We start from the raw sequence: 15,344 nt of genomic DNA, 5'->3' as shown, positions 1-15,344 counted from the left end.
GGAGGCCTCCCCCGTCGCCGAGCTTTGAACCACCTCTGGTGGCGGCGGGATCGGTGGCGCGAGCGGGCCCCCGGGGTCCTGGCACGCTGACTTCACCACCGGTGCATGCGCGAACCGGCAAAGGCCTTTTGGCCAGCTCCGGCGGCGGGCGTCAAAGGCCGCTGGTGCCGATTTTGGCGCCAGTTGGCGTGGTGCCAACCACTCCGGCGCGGGCCTAGCCCCCCAAAGGTGTGGAGAATTCCGCACCTTTGGGGAGGCCCGACGCCGGTGTGGTTGGCACCACTGCCCTACGCCGGCACCCCCCACCCTGCCGGGTAGAGGAGAATCCCGCCCCTGGTCTCCAGTCTGAAAGTTTTCTGAAATGTTTGCACATTCGCCCGTGTCTGCGTGCTTTTCATCCCCACAACCCAAAGATGTGCAGGTTAGGTGGATTAACCACGCTAAATTGCCCCTTAATTGGAAAAGAAAAATAATTGAATACTCTAAATTGGAAAATAAAGGAAGATCAGTGAAAGAAGGTGGCGAGCGAAAGTCCGCCAGCGAGCGTTGCTGTGAGTCCAGCAGGAGGAAAGATGGTGGGGCCTATTTCATCGAGTCGGACTGCTCCCATCACGGTTGAGACTCTAACCGCAGTGGTGTTGGGGAGTTTGAAAGGCTGTTCACCAAATGTTTAGAGGTGCTTCGGAGTGAAATAATGGCTTCACTGAAAGAATGGGTGAAAGAGGTGCTTGCCCCAATAAAGGTTGCATTAATGAAGATGTTGATGGAGATGTGGGAGCAAGGAGAGAAGATGAAGGGGCTGGAGCATAGAGATCAGTTCACCTTGATGGGTGAGGAGCTGTGGAAGGTGGCGGAGGTCAATAAAGGGCTATGGTGGGCAGCATGGTGGCAGTGATTGGCAGTGAATGTGCAACCTCCACAAGGACAGTGACCCGGGGCCGGGATCAATCCCAGATCCTCGGCGCCATGAGGGAGCAGTGCTAACCACTGCACCACCGTGCCACACTCATTCGGGGTTTTATTGTATGGCTCAGGGAGTGCCGATTTTGACGGGCAAGCGGTTGAGGTTCCAGATGGTGAAGGTGGTGGCAGATCAGGGGAACAGGTATGTGATGTAACGGGTACGTTAGAGGGGAAGTTAATGCCTTTGGTATGCAGACATGCCCCGAATTGGGACGATGCGGGGTGAGTGTTTGTGAGGGGGGGGGGGGGGGGGGGGGGGGGCATTGGAACACAGAACTGGAGCTGAGGGTGGACAGGTCCCAGCTACGCACGCTGACCCCTGTCGGGGGGGGGTCGAAGGCATTGTGCGGGTTTATGAGGGAGATGGGGGAGGTTGACCTATGGAGATTTTCACACCCGAGAGATCGGGAGTATTTGTTTTTCTCCCTGGTGCACAAGGTGTTCTCAAGGAGTGACTTTTTTATGGTGGGGAAGGCGCTGTAGGCTGGAATTAAGAGAGCAGAGTATTCGGCAATTGTGATCTCGGATCACGCTCCGCGCTGGATGGACGTGGTATTAGAGAAGGGGTGGCCCAGAAGCCATGGGTGGAGGATGGATGTGGGTCTGTTGGCGGACCGGAATTTCTGTGACAAGGTAGGGAAGGTGATTGAGGAGTATGTGGGGTTCAATTGCACAGGGAAGGTCTCACCGTTAGTGGATTGGGAGGCCCTGAAGGCAGTGGTGAGGAAGGAGGTGATCCCATTTAAGCAGAAGGTGGATAAAGAGGAGATGTTGGAGAGGTCGGAGTGCCAATGGTTGATGGAAGAGATTTTGGAGGTGGATGGGAGGTATGTGGGGAACTCAGATCCCCAGATGCCCCTGGCAAAGAGGAAGGAGTTGCAGGTGAAATTTGACCTGCTGACCACGGGGGAAGCGGTGCATTGGTTGAGAAGGGTGAGAGGGCCCTCTATGAGTATGGGGAGAAGGTGGGTCGCATGACAGGTCAGCTTCGCGGGCAGGCTGCGGCTAGGGAGATAGTTTAGATTCAAGATAGGACGGGGGAGTTGCGGGTGGCTCCGGAGCAGATTAACAGGTGTTTCAGGAATTGTATAGGGACTTTTGTAAGTCGGAGCCACCAGAGGAGGAGCGGGAGAATAGGGAATGTTTGCGGTGGGTTAGAGTGCCTGAAGTTGGGTGAAGTGGAGACGACAGGGCTTGAGGAGCCGGTGGGAGTAAAGGAAGTGAAGGCAGCAATCGGGAAGATGCAGTCAGGGAAGGCGGTGGGACCGGATGGGTTCCTGGTTTAATTTTACAAGAAATTTAAGGCTAGGCCGGTGCTATTGTTGGTGGAAATTTTCGAGGACGCGATGGTCAGGGGGGTCTTGCCAAAAACAGTGGGACAGGCCACCACCGCGTTGCTCCTGAAGAAGGATTAGGATGGGCAGCATGGTGGCACAGTGGGTAGCATTGCTGCCTCATGGCGCTGAGGTCCCAGGTTCGATCCCGGCCCTGGGTCACTGTCCATGTGGAGATTGCACATTCTCCACGTCTTTGCGGGGTTTCGCCGTCACAACCCAAAAAATGTGCAGGGTAGGTGGATTAGCCACACTAAATTGCCCCTTATTTGGAAAAATTTAATTGGATACTCTAAATTTATTTTAAAAAAGGATTAGGACACGGTGGAGTGTGGGTGTTACAGGCCCATATCTCGACTGAATGTGGATGCCAAGATATTGGCAAAGGTGCTGGCATTAAAGTTGGAGGTCTGCCTTCTGAGGGTGATTGGGGAGGCAATGAATGTGAGGCAGCTGCTGAATGTGATCCTTTCTCTGGCAGAGGGAAGGGAGTTGGAAGTGGTGCTTGCATTAGATGCGGAGAAGGCAGTTGTTCTTTGAAGGTAGCAACACAAGTGGACAACGTAGTCAAGAAAGCATATGGAATGCTTGCCTTCATTGGACGGGGCATCGAGTATAAAAACTGGCAAGTCATGCTACAGTTGTATAGAACCTTGGTAAGACCGCACTTGGAATATTGTGCACAGTTCTGATGGCCACACTGCCAGGAGGATGTGGAGGCTTTGGAGAGGGTGCAGAGGAGATTTACCAGGATGTTGCCTGGTCTGGAGGGTGTTAGTTATGTGGAGAGGCTTCAGCCTACATGATTATAGCTTCAGCCTACAAGATACAAAGAGGCTACAAGCTTATGATGGGCATGGATAGAGTGGATGGGCACGCACTTTCCCAGGTTGGAGGGGTCAGCCACCAGGGGGCATAGGTTTAAAGTCCGTCGGCAAAGTTTAGAGGAGATGTGTGAGGCACGTTTTTTACGCAGAGGGTAGTGAGTGCCTGGAACGCGTTGCCAGGGGAGGTTGTTGACGGCGTTCAAAAGGCATCTTGACAAACACATGGATAGGATAGGCATAGAGGGATATGGCACAAGGAAGTGCTGAGGGTTTTGGCAAAGAGTGGTATCATAACCGGTACCGGTTTGGAGGGCCGAAGGGCCTGTTCCTGTGCTGTGTTGTTCTTTGTTCTTTGATCAAGTGGAGTTATCTGATTGCGGTGTTGGAGAAGTTTGGGATTGGGCCTAAGTTTGTGGCATGTGTGCAGCTGTTATATAAGGAGCCGATGGTGAGCTTGCGCAAGAATGACATGAAATCAGGGTATTTTTCATTGCACTGGGGAACAAGACAGGGCGCTCCATTCCCCCCTTCTGTTTGCTTTGGCCATTTGGCAATTTGGCCATTGGTTTGCAACATAGGGTGTCTTTGTACACAGATGACTTTGTTGTTATACATTTCAGAGGTCGGCTCCTCCGTGGGGGACATAATGGGCTTGCTTCAAAGATTTGGGACGTTCTCTGGATATAAGCTGAATTTGGGGAAATGTAAGTTCTTTGTGGTTTCTTCTCCAGGACGGGAGCCGGGGGCCAGGGCGGGGTGTTGTTATTCCCTCTGGCAGAGTCCCACTCTACATATCTGGAGGTGCAGGTGGCCCAGGACTGGGCAGGTCTTCGGAAATTCAATCTCTCTAGCTTGGTTGGGCGGGTGAAGGCAAATTTGTCGAGGTGGGGTAATCTTCCTCTGTCATTGGCGGCCGGGAACAGGCGGTGAAGATGAACATGCTTCTTGCTTTTGTTTCAGTGCCTGCTGGTCTTTTTGCCGAAGGCCCTTTTTTAAGGGGGTGCATAGGCTGATCTCTGTTTTTCTGGGCGGGGAAGGTGGCCAAGATAAGGAAGGTGACACTGTAGAGGGGATGGCAGTCGGGGTTGGGCCTCCCAAATCTGATGTACTATTATTGGGCGGCAAATGCAGAGATGGTTCAGGGATGGAACAGGGAGGTGGGGGCTTTGTCGTTAAGGTTGGAGGGGGTCGGTGTTGCCGGTGCTGGCAAAGGCACCATTACCGAATGGCCCCAGGAAAGTATTGGGTCAGTCCGATGGTGGTGGCCATGCTGAAGGCAGTTTCGGCAACATTTTAGGTTGAGAACGGGGTCGGGGGAAAATCACGGATTTGAGCCGGGGAGGATGGATGCAAGGTTCCGAGGATGGGAAGGGAAGGGGATTACGGAGTTGAAGGATTTGTTTCTGGGAGGGCAGTGTGCGAGTTTGAAGGAGCTGAATGAGAAGTTTGGGGTGGGGTGAGAGCTTCCGGTACATTCCGGTGCAGGACTTTGCGATGAAGGTCTTCCTGATGAGTGATGGAGTCTACAAGAGTTGGGTTTGTTAATTGTGCATTTTGGAGAGTTGCTTACCTTCGACTTTGAGTGAGGGATGGGGGCACGAGGGAGGGAAAGTTTTGGGTGGGTGGGGGTTTTTTGTGTTGGGTGGGTTTGTTGTAAAATGTTGAAAAATTGGAATAAAAATACTTTTTAAAAAGGGGCTGGATCCTCCGTGTCTGAGACTAAGTGCTGACGCCGGCGTGGGAACCGTGGTGCTTTACAACAGCTGCACCGATTCAGCTACTATAAATGTATTGGCACCATCGCCACATGGAACATAACCGGTTGCATGCGAAACGGCACCAGATTTACTGGGTCCATGATTGGCGCACGTGAGGCTCACACACTGCAGCCGCACTTAAACGACCCATCACCCCACACACACCGTCCCAGTCAACAAGATGGCTGGAAGGAGGGAAGCGCCATGGTTCAGGGACGCTGAGCTGGACACCCTCCTGGATGCTGTGGAGGAGAGAATGATGACCGTGTACCCGGGCCTGGGAGGAAGGCCGCCAGGCGCCGACATTCGCCGTGCCTGGGCGCAGGTGGCAGAGGCGGTCAGCACGTGGGCAACATTGTCCACACTGGCATCCAGTGTACGATCTCCTCAGGGCGGCCAGGGTGAGTCGGCTGCTCCGTGCCCCTGGCACTAACTCCGTCCCCTCACACAACCGTAACCCCCCCCGGTAGGGCCAAACCCCCATCCTGCCCCACATGCCAGCACCCATGCCAGCTGCAATGGCCGGGTGCCCTGGCCACTGAGGCCACCATCTACCCAACCCTGGGCTACTTGCACCGGACTGTCTAATGGTGTCGATGTATGTGTTTCACCCCCCCCCCACCCTCAAGAGAAGGCCGCGCACAACTGTCAGGAGTGGGAGAAGACCGGAGGGGGACCATCAGAACTGCGGCCCCTCACCATGCCCAAGCAGAGGGCACTGGACATGGTCGGTGGCCCGGAGGCAAGGGAGGTCGCCGAGGTGCAGTGAGGCCCCGCTTAGTTTTTTAAAATAAATTTAGAGTACCCAATTAATTTTTTCCAATTAAGGGGCAATTTAGTGTGTTCAATCCACCTACCTTGCACATCTTTGGGTTGTGGGGGCGAAACCCACGCAAACACGGGGAGTAGAGATAACCCCGGTAACTATAGGCCGGTGAGCCTAACGTCTGTGGTGGGCAAGGTCTTGGAGAGGATTATAAAAGATACGATTTATAATCATCTAGATAGGAATAATATGATTAGGGATAGTCAGCATGGTTTTGTGAAGGGTAGGTCGTGCCTCACAAACCTTATCGAGTTCTTTGAGAAGGTGACTGAACAGGTAGACGAGGGTAGAGCAGTTGATGTGGTGTATATGGATTTCAGTAAAGCGTTTGATAAGGTTCCCCACGGTCGGCTATTGCAGAAAATACGGAGGCTGGGGATTGAGAGTGATTTAGAGATGTGGATCAGAAATTGGCTAGTTGAAAGAAGACAGAGAGTGGTAGTTGATGGGAAATGTTCAGAATGGAGTTCAGTTACGAGTGGCGTACCACAAGGATCTGTTCTGGGGCCGTTGCTGTTTGTCATTTTTATAAATGACCTAGAGGAGGGCGCAGAAGGATGGGTGAATAAATTTGCAGACGACACTAAAGTCGGTGGAGTTGTAGACAGTGCGGAAGGATGTTGCAGGTTACAGAGGGACATAGATAAGCTGCAGAGCTGGGCTGAGAGGTGGCAAATGGAGTTTCATGTGGAGAAGTGTGAGGTGATTCACTTTGGAAAGAATAACAGGAATGCGGAATATTTGGCTAATGGTAAAATTCTTGGTAGTGTGGATGAGCAGAGGGATCTCGGTGTCCATGTACATAGATCCCTGAAAGTTGCCACCCAGGTTGATAGGGTTGTGAAGAAGGCCTATGGTGTGTTGGCCTTTATTGGTAGAGGGATTGAGTTCCGGAGCCATGAGGTCATGTTGCAGTTGTACAAAACTCTAGTACGGCCGCATTTGGAGTATTGCGTACAGTTCTGGTTGCCTCATTATAGGAAGGACGTGGAAGCTTTGGAACGGGTGCAGAGGAGATTTACCAGGATGTTGCCTGGTATGGAGGGAAAATTCTTATGAGGAAAGGCTGATGGACTTGAGGTTGTTTTCGTTAGAGAGAAGAAGGTTAAGAGGTGACTTAATAGAGGCATACAAAATGATCAGAGGGTTAGATAGGGTGGACAGCGAGAGCCTTCTCCCGCGGATGGGGGTGGCTAGCACGAGGGGACATAGCCTTAAATTGAGGGGTAATAGATATAGGACAGAGGTCAGAGGTGGGTTTTTTACGCAAAGAGTGGTGAGGCCGTGGAATGCCCTACCTGCAACAGTAGTGAACTCGCCAACATTGAGGGCATTTAAAAGTTTATTGGATAAGCATATGGATGATAAGGGCATAGTGTAGGTTAGATGGCCTTTAGTTTTTTTTTCCACGTCGGTGCAACATCGAGGGCCGAAGGGCCTGTACTGCGCTGTATCGTTCTATGTTCTATGTTCTATGAATGTGCAAACTCCTCACGGACAGTGACCCAGAGCCGGGATCGAACCTGGGACCTCGGCGCCGTGAGACTGCAGTGCTACCACTGCGCCACCGTGCTGCCCTGGCCCCGCTTAGTTGCAGATCCCCATGACACATGTGTGGTCACCCCCTCCGCACACCCCTCACCCCCTCATCCCACACCCCCCCCACCCCCTCACTCTACACCCGCCTGTGGTGATATGCATCACTGTAAATACACAAGGGGTTAATGTAAATACATGTAGACTAGCTAGACATTAGAGGGAGCACCAGAGACAGGACACACAGACATTCAACCAATCAGCCAGTAAGATACGACACGACCAATGGGCATTCACGACACACACAGAGGTGACACTACCACAAGAGGGCATTACACCAACCCATATAAAAGGACACAGCACACATGATCTTCCTCTTTCCAGTGGAGACACTTAGTGTGTACACAGGGTTGATTGAACACATCACACCCACCACCTGGATTGTAGCAGACTGGTTCGTCAGTCTAAGTAGCTATTGCAGGATTAACAGGAGAGTCGAATCCAAGTAGGAGAATTGTTAACAGTTTAAATAAACGTGTTAAAGCTATCTCCAAGTCTGAACCTTCCTTTGTCAGAGTCCACATCAAGGAAGCAGCTTATGCTACGTCAAGAGCATAACAAAACACCCCCCTCACCACACGCATCCCACCCCCCTCAATCCGTATCCTCCTCACCCCTCACCCCACACACTCCCACCCACTCAACCCCCACACCCCCTCACTCCACAGGCCCCACCACCCATCATCCCCCATAACCCCCTTGCCCCCCGCAGCCCACTGTCTAATCATACATGTCTCCTTGTGTCTTACAGGACCTGCTGGAGATGGTGTCAGCCCATCCGGAGCCCCCGACCCCCCCCAGCCAGTGCCAGAGCCGGTATCCCCCAGACGGCCGAGCACTGACAGGGAGAGCAGCCCGAACACTGAACACCAGCCCCCTTCCTGAGACTCAGGCCACCCTGCAGCTCGAGTCGGAGGAGGACACAGGCTTTCCGTCACAGTGTCTCCACCACACTCCACCATCCCAGAGACTATCACCTCAGTTGGACACATTAGTAAAGAGGCTCCTGGGACACTATCTGGTGCACAACACACATCGCATTTGGTACAGCAGGTGGAGGTAGGAGCAGCCGAGAGGCCGGTCGGAGGGCAGCCCGGCCCCAGGAACCAGCTGCCGTCCAGACGGTTCCCGGGCTCCTGGAACATCCAGTCCCAGCCACAGTGCAGGTGCAGGCAGAGACCCAGGGATTAGAGGAGGAGATGACGGCCAGCTTCCAGCACCTGCAGGCGCAGGTGGAGGAGTCCATCCATGTATAGGAGCAGAGGGTGGTTCCGGTCATGCGTGCCACCCAGGCCGAAACCGCACGGGTGACATCCATGGTGGAGGCATTGGGGGCAACGGTTTTGGCTATGGATCATTGTGTGCAGTCAGTGGCCGAGGCCCAGGACAGGGCTGCCCTCTCACAGGCAGCCATGTGCCAGAGCCACCTGGACATTGCAGCTGCGCCCGTCAGCATGGCCCAGTCACAGCAGGCCATGGCTGGGTACATCAGCAGCATTGCCCAGGCACTGGCCAGTGTTACGCCCAGTCCCAGAGGGAGGTGGCCCAGACCAGGAGGAGGTGGCCCAGTCACTGGCTGATGTGGCACAGTCGCAGCGTGATGTGGTGCAGTCCCAGATGGAGATGGTCCATTCACTGTGTTCCATGGCCACGAGCATTGCAGATCCTGGTCAAGACCAGAAGCTGGCCTCCAGGACTGGCAGCGCCAGGTTGGGGGGGGGGGGGGGGGGGGGGGCTCAGGGGATGGCTCTGCTCGCACATTCTCATGCTCAGGAACTGACTGAACTATCTGGCACTGCAGCTGATGTTGATTCTGACGTAGATTCATCATCCATCACGTTGTTGTGAAAGTCCTCTCTGGTTTCAAGAGCGTACAACGATTTCTTCTTAAAACCAACCCACCCTCTGTCTGTACAGTGTAGGAACGAGGTGCTACTTCTTCAAGTGCAGTGGCTTTTCTCAACCAATTGCCTGAATCTTTTTATATCACAATGTCATCACTACTCAGAGGTGGCAAAGTTCTCGACACTCTATCATAAAACTTCTTTTGTTCTGCTTTAATGTTTTGTATTTCCTGCAGTACCATTGCATTCCCCTCCTCCTTTTCCAAGTATGGAAGTGTGGTACGCAACCTTCTATTCATGAGTAACTCTGCTGGCAGTCTACCATCTGACAATGATAATATGACAATTTGTAACGTGATTTCTCAAGATATGGATCAGATTAACCATAAGACCATAAGACATAGGAGCTGAATTAGGCCACTCGGTCCATCGAGTCCGCTCCGCCAGTCAATCATAGCTATTTTTCTCATCCCCATTCTCCTGCTTTCTCCCCATAACCCCTGATCCCCTTATTAATCAAGAACCTATCTATCTCTATCTTAAAGACACTCAGTGATTTGGCCTCCACAGCCTTCTGTGACAAAGAGTTCCACAGATTCACCACCCTCTGGCTGAAGAAATTCCTTCTCATCTCTGTTTTAATGGATCATCCCTTTAGTCTGAGGTTGTGCCCTCTCGTTCTAATTTTTGCTACAAGTGGAAAAATCCTCTATCCAGGCCTCGCAGTATCCTGTAAGTTTCAATAAGATCCCCCCTCATCCTTCTAAACTCCAACGACTACAGACACAGAGTCCTCAACGGTTCCTCATATAAAGTAACAATTCTGAGCAAAGTGATTCTTCTTCCTTCGCATCTGGAATAAAACTTAACAAGTTTATCTTAATTTGTGCCTTTCACCACATCTTTTGCACAGAAATATTCCGTCCTGATCTTTAACCTGTTTGTTGCCGTGCAAGGAGCTTTTTTTGTTCGGACATTTCCCGCCTTTTGGGAAAAAGGGCAGCAACTGGAGTTTTCTCCTCCAAGAAGACGCCGCCATGACTTAGAAACATTTTAGAATGCTGTGCTGCTGGCCCATGAGCCTGACAAATCTTAACTGTTTGTTCCAAAGACAGCTCTGATTCCCTCAGCAACTGTTGCCTGTTTATTTTCATTCACACCAAACACAATCTGGTCCCAAATCCTGGAAGATACCTCCGCAGAAAAATTACAGGTTTTAGCTTTTAACTTTAAATCAGTGATAAAATGATATATAGACTCTTTTGCCTTCTGTAAATGAGATCTAAACACAAAGTGCTCATAAATTTCTCTCTTTCGGGGGGGTGCAATGTTCATCAAATCTTTCAATTACGTTGGTATACAATGCAGAGCACCAGAGCTCATCGCAGAGCAGGTTGTTATCATCCTCCATCCCATGGACCATACCCACTGATGCGGCCAACCCACACCCCATAGTGCGGCAGGTATCTATCACAGAGGAGGTTGCAGGGAGCCGGGGCGGTGGCAGGGGTGGGGGGAATTGAGGGGGTATGGGGGTGGGATGTGCCTCTGATCAGTCCCCCCCCAACCAGTTGGTGAACTTGGAGGCAATCAGAGCATCCTGTGTGCGTTGGCCTTGTCACACTTGTCTTGCGGCCTCCCCTGCCTGCATGGGCCCGATGTCCTGCCCATCTTCGTCCTCCCCCACATCCTCGTTGTCAGATGAGGCCTGGTCTTCTTCCTCCTCATCCAGCATGTGTCCCTCTGCACCATGCTACTGTGGAGGACGCAGCAGGCCGCCATGATGAGGGCAACCCTCTCAGCGTCATGCTGGACTGCCCCTTCAGAACGGTCCAGGCACCTGAACCGCACCTTCAGGACTCCGAAGCGCCTCTTGATCATGTTCCTGGTCACTGTACCGGCGTCGTTGTAGCGGGTCTCCGCATCGGACTGTGGCCTCCGGATCAGCCATGACCGCAGCCAATGACCCCCATGACCCAGGAGCCAACCCCCCACCCAGGAATGTGCCAGGATGAAGGCGTCATTCAAACTACCCCGTTATCGGGCGCAGAGGTGAATGACGCGCAGCTGATGGTCATATATCAGCTGCACATTCATCGAGTGGTACCCCTTTTGGTTGGTGCAGAGCGGCCTGTCATCATCAGCAATGAACCCCACTGCCCGGGCATCCTGGTGGGCCCGGTCCACATTGAAATGGATATATTGTGCCGACTGGGCATATAGGGCCCAGTGATTGCATGGATACACCTGTGCACCGAGGTCTGTGAGTTCCCAGACAGGTCCCGACTCGGCCCCTGGAAAGACACCATGGCGTAAACATTCAGGGCGACCGTCACCTTGACATACCACCATGGTGCCAGGTTGCACTGTCTCTCTGCTCAGTCTTCGACTCCGGTCCGGCAGCACCTCTAATGACAGGGCGGCGCCTCCTTGTCCTCGGTCCTCCATCCTGGCGGTTGCCACCTTTCCCTCTGCGACATGCTCCGCTGCTGCAGCTGCCTCGTCCTCGAGCAGCCGCCACTTATACAGCTGCAGGGCATCCCTCAGGGCTGTGGTGACCAGCAGGAGGGCTACCATTGCTAGTTGAATTCCAATATCAATTGTCTGCAGGCAGTGAAACGCTGACATGTAAGCATGGTGCATACACCTGTGCCCAACCAGGTCCACCGGACTACATGGTGACTTGGTTGGCACTGTGGACTCTGCATGTCCCGCCTCCCATCCCTGTACCCTTGGGAGCCTCTGGCCCTGGCACCTGTTCTTGATGACAGGGGTACCATCGGCTGGCACTGCCCATACCAGGGGACAATCCACAGCCCGCGCCCCATGCCCCTGCAGAGGCTACTGTGGGTGTTGCTCTGGGTGGCTGCTGGGTTGGGGGGGGGGGGGCAGAGGGTTGGGTGGGGCATCCATACGGCCAATGTCACTCTGCAGAACCAGGGACCAAATTGGGTGGTCAGCAGCAAGGTGGCCGCAGTAATGGCGATCTGTGACTGGACACCGCCCCAGTCCCATGGGGGGGTCACCCCAGCCACTCGGCCTGTTCCCCCATCACCACCCCCTCCCCTGGCCCTCCCAGTGCCACCCCCTGGCCAGTGGCTGGCCCGAAAGCCCGCAGTCACTTCTCTCAATGTCCAACCTCCTCTCATCAGCCACAATGCCGGTTTCACGATTTTCCAAAGTACAAGTGAACTGCGCCTTTGGGAACTCGGCCCATCAGAGGGGGAGCACTTCGGAGGCCCCGCTAATGATATGAAAACGGTGTTTACTGTATGTGCATTCTGGTACACGTTGACGGCGCTTGTCGAGGTGACGATTTGCTGTCAAATTGGCACCCACCGCGATTTTGCCGTCAAAATCTATTCTCCATCCAATCGGAATCTATTCTCCGTCCAATCGCATTTCCCGATTTTGGCGTCAGCCAAGGGAGAATCCGCCCAAGGTTTTTCAAGAAACTGGAAAAGGGGTGCAGCCTAAAACAACTTACATAAGCATAGTCTACGGACTGCACAAGGCCACAAAACATCTTGGGTGTCTGTGAATGGATGCAGTGCATGGGAGCTGTATGTAACACCCTCAACCCCTCATCTCTGGGATTAAAGAAGATGACTCCTCTGTAGAGGGACTCCCAGTGGGACCTCCACCGTTGGATGGCAACAAGGTGTGCCAAGGCATACCCGGGCGACTTGGCAAAGGCAAGGAGGTGAAGGGTGTGGAGCAGCAGCCCATCCAGGAAACCCCTCCATGCAGGAGGGCACAGAGGGAATTTCCATCAGGCAGCTAGGGTTGTGGGGCTCTGGCTCCCAAGCTGCAGGGGGGAGGGGGGTTCAGATGGGCAGAAGGACGGCGAATAGAATTTAACCCTGAAAAGTGTTAGGTGATGCATTTTGGGAAAGCAAATAAGGCAAAGGGATGCACAGCGAACGGTAGGATGCTTGGAAGTACAGAGTACCAGAGGATCTTGGGGTGAATGTCCATAGATTCCTAAAGACAACAGGACGCATTGATAAGGTAGGGCGGCACAGTAGCACAGTGGTTAGCACTGTTGCTTCACAGCGCCAGTGTCCCAGGTTCAATTCCTGCTTGGATCACTGTCTGTGCGAGTCTGCACGTTCTCCCCGTGTCTGCGTGGGTTTCCTCCGGGTGCTCCGGTTTCCTCCCGCAAGTCCAGAAAGACGTGCTGTTAGGTGAATTGGACATTCTGAATTCTCCCTCTGTGTACCCGAACAGGTGCTGGAATGTGGCGACTGGGGGATTTTCACAGTAACTTCATTGCAGTGTTAATGTAAGCCAACTTGTGACAATAATAAACATTATTATTATGAAGATATATGGGATACTTGCTTTTATTAACCGAGGCATAGAATATAAGAGCCGGGAGTTTATTTAAAAAAAATTAATTTAGAGTACCCAATTAGTTTTTTCCAATTAAGGGGCTATTTAACGTGGCCAATCCACCTCCCCTGCACATCTTTGGGTTGTGGGGGTGAAACCCACGTAAACACGGGGAGAATATGCAAACTCCACACAGGCAGTGACCCAGAGTCGGGATCGAACCTGGGACCTCGGCGCATTGAGGCAGCAATGCTAACCACCGTGCCACCATGCTGCCCAAGAGCAGGGAGTTTATCATGGAGCTGTATAAAACACATTAGGCCACAGTTAGAGTACAGTGTATCGTCCTGGTCACAACACTAGAGGAAGATTTGCCAGGATGTTGCCTGGGCGAGAACATTTCAGCTGTAAAGAGAGACTGCATAAGCTGGGGTTTTCCTTAGAGCAGAGAAGGCTGAGAAAGGATCTGATTGAGGTGTAAAAATTTGAGGGGGATAGATCAGGTAGACAGGAAGAAACCTTTCCCCTGAGCGGAGGGGTCAATACCTCACCCCACAATTTGCCCCTCACTTTTTCATTCTTTAAACCTCCCCACCCTCACCTCCAATCCTGCAAAATCCCTTCACTTCCACCCTCTCTGTGGAGAGAAATGTTATTCCGCAATGATGTTCAAGCGCTTGTAAACTAATAAAAGCTGACTGCCTGCCCCAGATTCTGCTGACTGCGATTTGGACTATGTGTACCTTTGTGATTCATTGGGCTGGGATGGGTGGAGTAACTTGTACTGCTCCCAGTTACATTCTCTTCAAAACCTGTTCTGCAAGTTTCACATTCGCCTGAAACTTTGTGAACGGTCTTCTTTGGATCATCTGTCATTGAAAGGGAGCCTCCCTTAAAACTCAGACTTAATTGAGAGTCAGAGCTTGTTGTGCACACATTTATCACAGTGTATATGTCACAGTGCGTGTGTGTGCATAAGGGATAGAGTATCCCACACGGGTACAGCAAGAGCTACGCAGGAACTCGAGAGACAAGAGTAACGGAGGTTCACTGGAGATCAGGGTCAACACTCCCGCAACATGTTCTCAAAAAAGAGTCCATTGAAGCTCTCCTCCAGCAGCAAGTCATCTGGGTGAGTAGCTATCCGAGCATTTCTTACCAACTGAATCTAATGCTGACAATGTCCAGAGGAGGACTGGTAACGGGATCGATGAATACGATCAGAGTAAACTAGTTGGACACGAGTCTCTTTACTTTAAGGAGAAGAGGCAAGCAGGCGACGGATTGCAATCCCAGTTTGGGCACTCGGGTTCAGGACATGCAGGATAAGACCAGCAGAATTACTTTGAAAGTAGACCGTGCGTCAAGTGAATAAATTTAGGAATTCTGGTTCTGCAGGATTGAGGACTGAGTTGCTTCAGGGCGTGAGGTGAACCCGAGTGTTGAGAGTTTGCACAGTGAATTCATTTGTGACTTGTGAGCTGCTGAATTTGGAATTGGACTTTTAAGAGCTATACGTTTGGCAGGTGCTGCTGAGGTATCTTTGTCAACATTTGAGGGCCGTGTTTTTCCTGCACCGTGGATTTGGGAGATGCTCGCTGTGCAATGATGTCATTTCCATATATTCAAAGTATGTGATGTCGGTGGGACAATAGGGTTAGCACAGACTCTGAATGAACACTCCAAAAAGGACGGTGCTGTCTCCTGGTTTAGTGATATTAAGGTGGATCAAGGAGTGGCAAAGAAGAGACTCACTATTCATCAAATCTGAGATACAGCTGTCTGCCAGAACACATTCCCTTTGAATGTAAACTAATTCGGTTGTAAAGGCCCTGATACTCCGTATATTTCTAACACAGATT

General features: G+C 52.1%; 1 protein-coding gene across 1 annotated transcript in view; it reads left to right on the top strand.

Moving 5' to 3' along the window:
* Positions 1 to 14,356: 14,356 nt before the first annotated feature.
* The window catches only part of evpla (envoplakin a), a 134,639-nt gene continuing 133,651 nt past the window's right edge, over positions 14,357 to 15,344 (top strand). The window contains exon 1 of the mRNA XM_038776662.1: positions 14,357 to 14,614. Coding sequence (XP_038632590.1) covers positions 14,562 to 14,614 — 53 coding nt within the window. The 5' untranslated portion in view covers positions 14,357 to 14,561. The remainder of the gene's footprint in view (positions 14,615 to 15,344) is intronic.

The sequence above is a fragment of the Scyliorhinus canicula genome, chromosome 18 (assembly GCF_902713615.1).
Source record: "Scyliorhinus canicula chromosome 18, sScyCan1.1, whole genome shotgun sequence".
Taxonomy (NCBI): domain Eukaryota; kingdom Metazoa; phylum Chordata; class Chondrichthyes; order Carcharhiniformes; family Scyliorhinidae; genus Scyliorhinus; species Scyliorhinus canicula.
This window is presented reverse-complemented; position numbering and strand designations above follow the sequence as displayed.